Below are 10,550 nucleotides of genomic sequence, written 5' to 3' on the forward strand. Positions count from 1 at the left end.
CTGTTGTCTGTGCCCAATAATGTTTGTACCATGTTTTGTGCTGCTACCATGTTGTGCTGCTGCCATGTTGTGTTTTCATGTGTTGCTGCCATGCTATGTTGTCTTATGTCTCTATGTGTATATAATCTCTGTTATAATCTCCACCTGGCACAGCCAGAAGAGGACTGGCCACCCCTCATAGCCTGGTTCCTCTCTAGGTTTCTTCCTAGGTTTTGGCCTTTCTAGGGAGTTTTTCCTAGCCACCGTGCTTCAACACCTGCATTGCTTGCTGTTTGGGGTTTTAGGCTGGGTTTCTGTACAGCACTTTGAGATATCAGCTGATGTAAGAAGGGCTTTATAAATAAATTTGATTTGATTTGATGTAGTGTCTTTCTTGTTGTGATGTGTGTTTTGTCCTATATTTTTATGTTATTTTATGTAAATCTAAACAATGGCGTTTGAGGGACACAATGAGAGTGAATGAGAATGAACATGCTCTGCATCATGCTAAGAACAGCCCTTAATGTGTGTGCCTTACTGCTTCATTGCGGCATTATTGTTTGTATTAAAAAAAAAAAAATGCAATAAAAGTAGTTACAATTACATGAAAACAGTGGGGATTACAGAAACGAATTCATCAAATTAAATTGCAGGCTTAATGTTCTTTTAAGAAAACATACATTTAATATGGATTCACAATGGGACTAATATCCACTCTGAATAAACATCCCTTTTGATAACCTTTTGTCATGTATGTTCCTGTACTTACCTGGAGTGCGTGTGAGTGGCGCTGTTACTAATTACTACATGTGATCGTCTGCCCTTGACCCATGACATCTGATAAACGTTGTTCTGCCATCCGCATCCCTGCCTCATTGTGCTAATATATTACATGGTGTCAGAAGTTAAACGGTTATACAAGGAAAGCGCAACATTCCGAAACATGGAACAAATGAGACCACCAACTACTCTGAACCTAGAGGGAAATCTAGTGTGGGTCCAGAAATTCAACCTTTACTATATATCATCGCCAGTGGCATCTCCGAGAAATCCGCCACATTCCTGCACGTTGCCGGAGATGATGGAAGCAAAGTATTCAATACTTTCGATTTTGACGAACGTACTATGAGCCAAGAAAAACCGCCTCAGGAAAGTCCGATATCTTTTTTACGACAGTGTAAGGACAAACAAAGTCAATTGATGCGTATGCGACTGATCTAAAAAATGACTTGAGTTTCAACAATTTACCGAGTCACTGATACGGGACGGAATTGTGTGTGAAATCACAAATGACCAAGTGCGAGGCAGATTACTCAGAAACACTGGAAATAAACAACCACACATGTACTGTTAAGCTGGATACAGGAGCTGAATGTAAAGTCTTGTCCGGGAGAGACTTGAAAACGCTGAAGGTGAAAGTGAGTGGCGATTCCATGCAAAAATCCCACCGCAAACTAGGGACGTTTTCTGGCCACCAGATAGATCAAAAAGGCAAGAAAACACTCAACTGCCAATACAAAGAGAAAGTGTTTGACCTGGAATGTCAAGTGATAGAACAAGATGCACCTGCAATACTTGGAAGATCAGCTTGTCTGCAAATGGGTTTAATACCGAGAATATTCCAGCTTGAACAAAGGACAGACACTGACATTTTGAGTGAATATAAAGATGTATTCACAGGACTTGGATGTGTTCCAGGGGATAATATATTACACCTTTTTGGTATTTAAATCCCATTTTAGCTCGAAGCGTGTTCGGTTATCCTACAGACTCAACGAATTGCTACATGGTACTTGAAGGAGAATTGGAGGTTAATCATTTAGTACTCTGTTTAGATTGAGCACATCTAAACTAAAGCTATACTTCGTCATGACATTATAAACGGATGGATGTGTTCCAGATGAGGAAGGCCATCGACTGGCTGAATTTGGCGGTCTGGGGTGTAGGTCATTGATTTGAAAGCGTTATGAAATGTGACCGTGTGTAATCCTGTATCTCCAGTGACAATAATGATACACGATTTCCTGATTTTTCACAGGCAGACTACTAACACGTTACATGGGAGGAAATGTTTTATTTTACCCACTGATAGAACATAGGCTTTCACTAAATTGACAGGAGTTTCATGGTTTCAGCATAGTTGCCGCCTCATTTTGTCATTTGGAAAGTGAAAGTAAAATAGTCCAAACGCTAACCAAGGCAAGGTAGGATATGGATTATTTAGGTATAAAAAATAGCCTACTTATTATGTTTTCTGCTACTGCACTTAACATGTGATGTCATTTTAATGTTGATGAATGACTGTATTTGTAATTTTACGACAAGGCTGTTGTCTCCCTTTTGTTTACAATGTAGTGCTACCTCTTGGTGACTCAACTGCCTTCTGCTTTGAAAGTTCATTCCTGAACTCAATCGAAATAATTTTACGACAAGGCTGTTGTCTCCCATTTGTTTACAATGTCTGTTCTACCTCTTGGTGACTCAACTGCCTTCTGCTTTGAAAGTTCATTCCTGAACTCAATCGAAACGACCCACGTTTTGGCAATGTTCCTAAGGTGGTAAAAAGCTATTTTGGTCACATTCCTAATGTGTGATTCGTAAATAAGTTAAGAATCTAAAATGACACCTAGGTTTTTTTCCTGGTATTTTATCTTTGTTGCCCGTGAATTAAAATGTGCAGACAGATTCTCTCTTTGCTTTGGCTCCAACAATAAGTAGGTTGGTCTTGTCTTGATTTAGCTGGAGGAAGTTGTGAGCTATCCAAGTATTTTCAGCTAAAATCCTCAGGTGACACAGAAATGTAAAGTTGTGTATCGTCTGCATAGTAATGAAGATCAATACTAGGCTTTAAGATAATACTGCCAAGGGGTAACATATATACAGTTGAAGTCGGAAGTTTACATACACCTTAGCCAAATAGATTTAAACTCAGTTTTTCACAATTCCTGATATTTAATCCTAGTAAAATGTCCCTGTTTTAGGTCAGTTAGGATCACCACTGTATTTTAAGAATGTGAAATGTCAGAATAATAGTAGAGAGAATGATTTATTTCAGTTTTTATTTCTTTCATCACATTCCCGGTGGGTCAGAAGTTTACATATGTAACCGATGTGAAATGGCTAGTTAGTTAGCGGTGGTGCGCGCTAATAGTATTTCAATCAGTGACGTCACTCGCTCTGAGACTTGGAGTAGGGTTTCCCCTTGCGTTGCAAGGGCCGTGGCTCTTGTGGCGCGATGGGTAACGATGCTTCGGTGGGTGTCAGTTGTTGATGTGTGCAAGGGTCCCGGGTTGGGGCGAAGAGAGGGACGGAACCTACACTGTTACACATACACTCAATTAGTATTTGGTAGCATTGCCTTTAAATTGTTTAACTTGGGTCAAATGTTTCGGGTAGCCTTCCACAAGCTTCCCACAATAAATTGGGTGAATTTTGGCCCATTCCTCCTGACAGAGCTGGTGCAACTGGGTCAGGTTTGTAGGCCTCCTTGCTTGCGCACGCTTTTTCAGTTCTGCCTACAAATTTTCTATAGGATTGAGGTCAGGTCTTTGTGATGGCCATGCCAATACCTTGACTTTGTTGTCTTTAACACATTTTGCCACAACTTTGGAAGTATGCTTGGGGTCATTGTCCATTTGGAAGACCCATTTGCGACCAAGCTTTAACTTCCTGACTGATGTCTTAAGATGTTGCTTTAATACATCCACATAATTCTCCTGCCTCATGATGCCATTTCTTTTGTGAAGTGCACCTATCCCTCCTGCAGCAAAGCCACCTCCACAACATGATGCTGCCACCCCCGTGCTTCACGGTTGGGATGGTGCTTTTGGCTTGCAAGCCTCCCCCTTTTTCCTCCAAACATAACGATGGTCATTATGACCAAACAGTTCCATTTTTGTTTCATCAGACCAGAGGACATTTCTCCAAAAAGTACGATCTTTGTCCCCATGTGCAGTTGCAAACCATAGTCTGGCTTTTTTATGGTCTGTTTTGGAGCAGTCGCTTCTTCCTTGCTGAGCGGCCTTTCAGGTTATGCCGATATAGGACTCGTTTTACTGTGGATATAGATACTTTTGTACCTGTTTCCTCCAGCAGCTTCACAAGGTCCTTTACTGTTGTTCTGGGATTGATTTGCACTTTTCGCACCAAAGTACGTTAATCTCTAGGAGACAGAACGTGTCTCCTTCCTGGGTGGTATGACGGCTGCATGGACCCATGGTGTTTATACTTGCGTACTATTGTTTGTACAGATGAACGTGGTGCCTTCAGGCATTTGGAAATTTCTCCCAAGGATGAACCAGACTTGTGGAGGTCAACCATTTTTTTTTCTGAGGTCTTGGCTGTTTTCATTTGATTTTCCCATGATGTCAAGCAAAGAGGCACTGAGTTTGAAGGTGGGCCTTGAAATACATCCACAGGTACATCTCCAATTGACTCAAATTAAGTCAATTAGCCTATCAGAAGCTTCTAAAGCCATGACATCATTTTCTGGAATTTTCCAAGCTGTTTAAAGGCACAGTCAACTTAGTGTATGTAAACTTCTGACCCACTGGAATTGTGATACAGTGAAATAATCTGTCTGTAAACAATTGTTGGAAAAATAACTTGTGTCATGTACAAAGTAGATGTCCTAATCGACTTGCCAAAACTATAGTTTGTGTTTGACAAGACATTTGTGGAGTGGTTGAAAAAGTAGTTTTAATGACTTCAACCTAAGTGTATGAAAACTTCCAACTTAAACTGAACAGTACCGGACCCAAAATCGAATCTTGTGGAATGCCAGATGTGATATGTATTTTCTCTGAGTTATGTTCACCAAGGGTGACAAACAACTTTAGACTGGTTAAATAGGTCCTAAACCAATTTTAGAACTGGACATTGATTCACCACGATCCATTGGTAGCTAAAGACATTAACGCATGGAACTCAGAGAGAGCCTATAGGCCAATGCAGCATTAGGCATATAACTTCCATCGTTAACTGTAAAATACCTAGGCCTAAGGCCAACAAATAAAAACAGTAGAAAATATCCTGATGAAAATTCTGGTTCTTTCAATCGCATGAATCTCTACTCTGCTGGTGTGCCTCCCTTTCTATCGGTCTTGACTTGAGCTGTCTCTAGTGAAGTGCAACATTGTATCAACTCAGGAGGTTGGCGTGCTCATGTGTACACGCTCCCTCAACATTATCAGGACAGAGAAAACATTTTTTACATTTTTTTACATTTTTAGTCATTTAGCAGACGCTCTTATCCAGAGCGACTTACAGTAGTGAATGCATACATTTCATACATTTTTTTTTTCTGTGCTGGCCCCCCGTGGGAATCGAACCCACAACCCTGGTGTTGCAAACACCATGCTCTACCAACTGAGCTACAGGGAAGGGAAACCACACATGCTCACATGAAGCCCTCCAAACAAAAGACAATAAAAAAAGAAAATGGACCATACTCTTAAATGATGGTCATGAAATAAACCAAAACAATGTTTCTCACAAGTGTAGCAGGTTGTGAACTCTGCAAACAACGTTTCCACTTTGAGAATGAGAACGGTAAATGACTGTAATGCATGCATTAACAGTAATTAATGTAACAAAATGAGGGGGATGGACATTTACTAGGCCTACTGGTTACATATGGAATGGATAATTGATCAAAATAAACAAAGGACAAACAATTCACACAATGACACAATGAATGTTCAGGAATTGTCAGGAGACAGTGGAGCACATTCTGGAAAGCTGAGTGAGTGCATTCTGCAGAAAGACATCCATATCTTCTCCACACACCCCTCCCCTTCTTGTCATAACATTTTAATTATACTCAAGACACATTATCTTCACACATTTTAGATGCTTTTCACTGACAGCCGAAACTCATTAATCAGCTAGGCCTATTGCCACGTGCGCTGCCTAAATGGAGGATCATGAGTCTTGTCCTGGAGGCAGAATTGAGCATTTCCCCCTTAAAATAGGCCAGCTGCAAAGTCAAAATTGGCTATTTTGTAAAAATTGTATTTAAACAAAAAGGATCTTTTTGGTCTTAAGGTTAGAGTTAGGCAGTGTGGTTAAGGTTAGGTTTAAAATGATATTTTCTGACTTTGTGGCTGTGCCAACTAGGGACCACTCTGCAGAGCTGCCTCCAGAACAACATTCATGACAAAAAACACTAACCTTCTTCTGAAGCAAAGATTAGATGTTTTTGAGACAAGAATTTGGTGCAATGTCATAGGCCTATGTTAGTGACCAGATTTGAATAGACAAAAGCATAACTATAAAATACAAATGGTAGGCAATATGTATTCTATTCAAATATCTCATGTATCTATGTATAATTAACAAAATTCACACTGACACACACGGTCAATACTGCTGTTGCTACTATTTACTTTATTGCAGATCCCAGCATATTCCTATTGTAAAAGTACTAGGAATATATACAACTTCTAAAAAAAAAAATTAAAAAAAATCTAGTACTTGGCTGGATTTTGTTGTACAGTACATGTGTATTGCGCTGTTGAGGATAGCCTGTTCACTGCAAAGTTTACATCCGGTATTCTGGGCATGTGACCAATACATTTTGATTTGATGACAGCCAGGCACTAATTTACTAAATAAATAGTTAGGCTTTTATAAGGCATTATGAGCCAATGGTAACCTATTCAGTATTTTTTCCATATGTAATAGTAATTAACACTAGGGTAGCGGGAACACTTATGACATGACACAATAATCCTAATTATGTCTACATACACACTTAACTGCAAATTAGTTCATAATGTGTGTTCCCTATAATTGTCTAAGTCTATTTATTTATTCCCAACTAGGATGATGCTAGACCTAGCAGACAGTGAACCAAATAACGATGCTGCTACTCAGATCCATTATCAAGTTGAGTAAAGAAAGCGAGTCAAATGCCCCAGAACAATGGGGTAGGGACGTCTCAAGGATCCTGGATTGCACGGACCGTTAGAAGAACTTACGCAGCAGGTTAGGAGAGTTAGGTTAAGGTTAGGAAAAGGGTTAGGGTTTCGGGTTAGCGAAAATGCTCTCCAAACCTGCTACAAAAATCACTTCCGGTCGTAGCTGTATCGAGTGGCCAAGATGGCAGCATTCTCTAACTATTTACCTGTTTCATTCAGTTAACTATCTTATTACAGTTGTTTTTTTGACTGATTCAATTCAGAAAAGATCTCATGATTTACAAACTGAAAGGATTATATTTACATGTATTAAAATACATTAAGTCTACAGGTCAGTTCATCTCGATACATCAAAACTCCTAAGAACAAATCCAGTGTGTGGGTCTTCCAGTGAGTTGGAGAGGATTGAGGAACCATGGCACAGTTTGAAACCTTGATATGGACTGTAAGTGAAACTTTCTGATTTACACATGTGGCTTGGCATGTTAAAAAAACAGTTCTCAATGTAAATATTTCATCTACGAAATATAAATCAGAGTTGTTATTATTATCCTACTAGTTCTGTCCATTTTACTGAAACCTCGTAAAAAAAAATGTGGTGGAGAGATGTACATTTTCACTAGGTTAGCGTTTCCCAAACTCGGTCCTGGGAACCCTAAGGGGTGCACAATACGTTTTTGCCCTAGCACTAAACAGCTGATTCAGATAATGAACTCATCTTCAAGCTTTGATTATGAGTCAGCTGTGTAGTGCTAGGGAGACAACCAAAACTTTCACCCCTTGGGGTCCCCAGGACCGAGTTATGGAAACGCTGACCTAGGTTTAGGGTCTGGTGTCACACCTTTAAAGACAAAATAAAAATACACCAGGGGGTGCCACCACACTCACAAAATACTGTTTAAAATGGTCCCACATAATTACTATAATTTTATTTGAAATGTGAATATTTGGGTTAGAATTCTGTTCTCTACTTCCAGATACCTATTATATTGGTGCTTGAAAGCATCGGGTCCTGTATTGCATGTGGTAGAGCTGAGTACAGAATAGGGGATGAATGTTGTCCCATGTGTTCACCAGGTAAGGACCCTCTCTTTACATCATATGAATCCCCAGATGTTAATACATCATCAACACTAACAGAAAAACATGACATTGTGATTCTCTCTTCCCCAGGAAATCATGTACATAAGCATTGTACTGAATTCACCAGTACCAGCTGTGTGCCCTGTGTTGATTCTACATTCCTTGATGAGCCCAATGGTCTCATAAAATGCAAAGTGTGTACCAACTGTGATCCAGGTAAGAGTGGTGGTGTGTGTCTGTACTGAAACCCAGACACAAACACTGATATGTTAGTCTACGTTGTTATGCTATGTGGATATGTCAGTTTTATCTGCATCAGATAATACAGGCCATGTTTTCTCTATAGGTTTGGGTTTGATGGTAAAGCAGTCATGTAGACCTTCATCAGACACTGTCTGTGGGACACTGGAGGGGTTCTACTGTCTAGACCCAACTAAGGATGGTTGTAGAGCAGCCCAGAGACACAGCAGCTGTAAACCTGGTCAATACATCAGCCACACAGGTATGTCTTCATGCAAATCTTCCATTGACATCAGTGCATGATTTATGCAATCGTGAGTTAAGCACATCTCAAGTTAGGATCCTTAATGAGTTTCACCCTGTGTTGGTGCAGGAACAACATCTACAGATACTGTGTGTTCTGACTGTACTGGTGATACCTATTCAGATGGATCATTTACATCCTGCCAGACATACACACAGTAAGTGTGGCTCATGTATAATGGTTATTTCCCTCAAAATATAAGCTAAACACTACAATATTAACATAGAAATGTGAAACTAAATGTTGGATGACCAAATTCTTGATTATCAGTGGTCTATTTCTCTTATTATAGATGTGATACCTTGAAGCTTCAGCAAATTAAACCTGGAACTCATTGGTCCGACTCTGAATGTGGACCACAAACCTCACCTATAGCTACATTAATATTTGGTGTGGTGGTGGTACTCGCTGTGATAGCAGCCGTGACGATGGCAGCTATTATGAAAAGAAGAAGAAAACACCAAAGATCCTATAACACGTGAGATTATTTTGGGGGAATTGTACATTTATTGTTTAAGTGAGAAATATCAAATAGCGCTAAATGAAATGAAATGTTATTTGTCACATGCGGCGAATACAACGGGTGTAATGCTTGCTAACGAGCCCTTCCAAACGATACAGTTAAAAAATAAATACAAATAGTAACACGAGGATTCAGATAAAATACACAAGAACGGCGCTACCTACTCATTCCAGGGTTTTTCTTTATTTTTACTATGTTCTACATTGTACAATAATAGGTGAAGACATCAAAACTATGAAATAACACATACAGTGGGGCAAAAAAGTATTTAGTCAGCCACCAATTGTGCAAGTTCTCCCACTTAAAAAGATGAGAGAGGCCTGTAATTTTCATCATAGGTACACGTCAACTATGACAGACAAAATGAGAAAAAAATATCCAGAAAATCACATTGTAGAATTTTTTATGAATTTATGTTTGAGAGCGAGAGAGTCAGAGGGAGAGCGAGACTTGAATGGAACATGCAGTTTGTCTTTACCTGTTTTTTTTGTTTTTTAAATTATTTTTTTAAACAAAGCAAACATTTACTTCATAATTATCAGCTAGATATGAGAATCGTAAATGTAGCTAACCAGATAGGTCATTTTTGCCTGTTAAACTAAAAATAATATTTTGCAAGATGTAAATTATTCGTAGCGATCAATTAACAGGTGTGCCTTGTTAAAAGTTAATTTGTGGAATTTCTTTCCTTAATGCGTTTGAGCCAATCAGTTGTGTTGTGGTAGGGGTGGTATACAGAAGATAGCCCTATCTGAAAAAACACAAAGTCCATATTATGGCAAGAACAGCTCAAATAAGCAAAGAAAAATGACATTAAGACATGAAGGTCAGTCAATCTGGAAAAGTTTCTTCAAGTGCAGTCACAAAAACCATCAAGCGCTATGATGAAACTGGCTCTCATGAGGACCGCCACAGGAATGGAAGACCCAGAGTTACCTCTGCTGCAGAGGATAAGTTCATTAGAGTTACCAGCCTCAGAAATTGAAGCCCAAATAAATGCTTCACAGTGTTCAAGTAACAGACACATCTCAACATCAACTGTTCAGAGGAGACTGCGTGAATCAGGCTTTCATGGTCAAATTGCTGCAAATAAACCACTACTAAAAGGACACCAATAAGAAAAAGAGACTAGCTTGGACCAAGAAACACGAGCAATGGACATTCGACCGGTGGAAATCTGTCCTTTGGTCTGATTAGTCCAAATTAGATTTTTAGTTCCAACCTCTTTGTGAGCCGCGGTGAACGGATGATCTCTGCATGTGTGGTTCCCACCGTGAAGCATGGAGGAGGTGAGGGGGTGCTTTGCTGATTACACTGTCTGTGATTTATTTAGAATTCAAGGCACACAACCAGCATGGCTACCACAGAATTCTGCTGCGATACGCCATCCCATCTGGTTTGCACTTAGTGGGACTATAATTTGTTTTTCAACAGGACAATGACCCAACACACCTCCAGGCTGTGTAAGGGCTATTTGACCAAGAAGGAGAGTGATGGAGTG

General features: G+C 39.6%; 1 protein-coding gene across 2 annotated transcripts; it reads left to right on the forward strand.

Annotated features, from left to right (window-relative positions):
* Positions 1-814: 814 nt before the first annotated feature.
* Positions 815-9,720, forward strand: LOC106572817 (tumor necrosis factor receptor superfamily member 14). 2 transcript variants are annotated; one of them, XM_014147321.2, is made up of 7 exons: positions 815-2,183; positions 7,224-7,344; positions 7,877-7,976; positions 8,073-8,198; positions 8,329-8,484; positions 8,596-8,683; positions 8,819-9,720. In XM_014147321.2, the coding sequence occupies exons 2-7, from the start codon at positions 7,315-7,317 to the stop codon at positions 9,006-9,008; spliced, it is 690 nt and encodes a 229-aa protein (XP_014002796.2). In that variant the 5' UTR covers positions 815-2,183; positions 7,224-7,314; the 3' UTR covers positions 9,009-9,720. The 2 variants fall into 2 exon arrangements, with proteins under 2 accessions (XP_014002796.2, XP_045552367.1); XM_045696411.1 differs by having other exon boundaries at positions 7,231-7,344.
* Positions 9,721-10,550: the final 830 nt, after the last annotated feature.

The sequence above is a fragment of the Salmo salar genome, chromosome ssa15 (genome assembly GCF_905237065.1).
Source record: "Salmo salar chromosome ssa15, Ssal_v3.1, whole genome shotgun sequence".
Classification (NCBI taxonomy): Eukaryota; Metazoa; Chordata; class Actinopteri; order Salmoniformes; family Salmonidae; genus Salmo; species Salmo salar.

Excerpts from the sequence above, each read along its gene's own strand:
- LOC106572817 (XM_014147321.2), top strand. The coding sequence starts at position 7,315 with ATGGCACAGTTTGAAACCTTGATATGGACT. Across the intron at positions 7,345-7,876 it reads TTGAAACCTTGATATGGACT|ATACCTATTATATTGGTGCT; the intron begins GTAAGTGAAACT and ends CTCTACTTCCAG. Across the intron at positions 7,977-8,072 it reads TTGTCCCATGTGTTCACCAG|GAAATCATGTACATAAGCAT; the intron begins GTAAGGACCCTC and ends TCTCTTCCCCAG.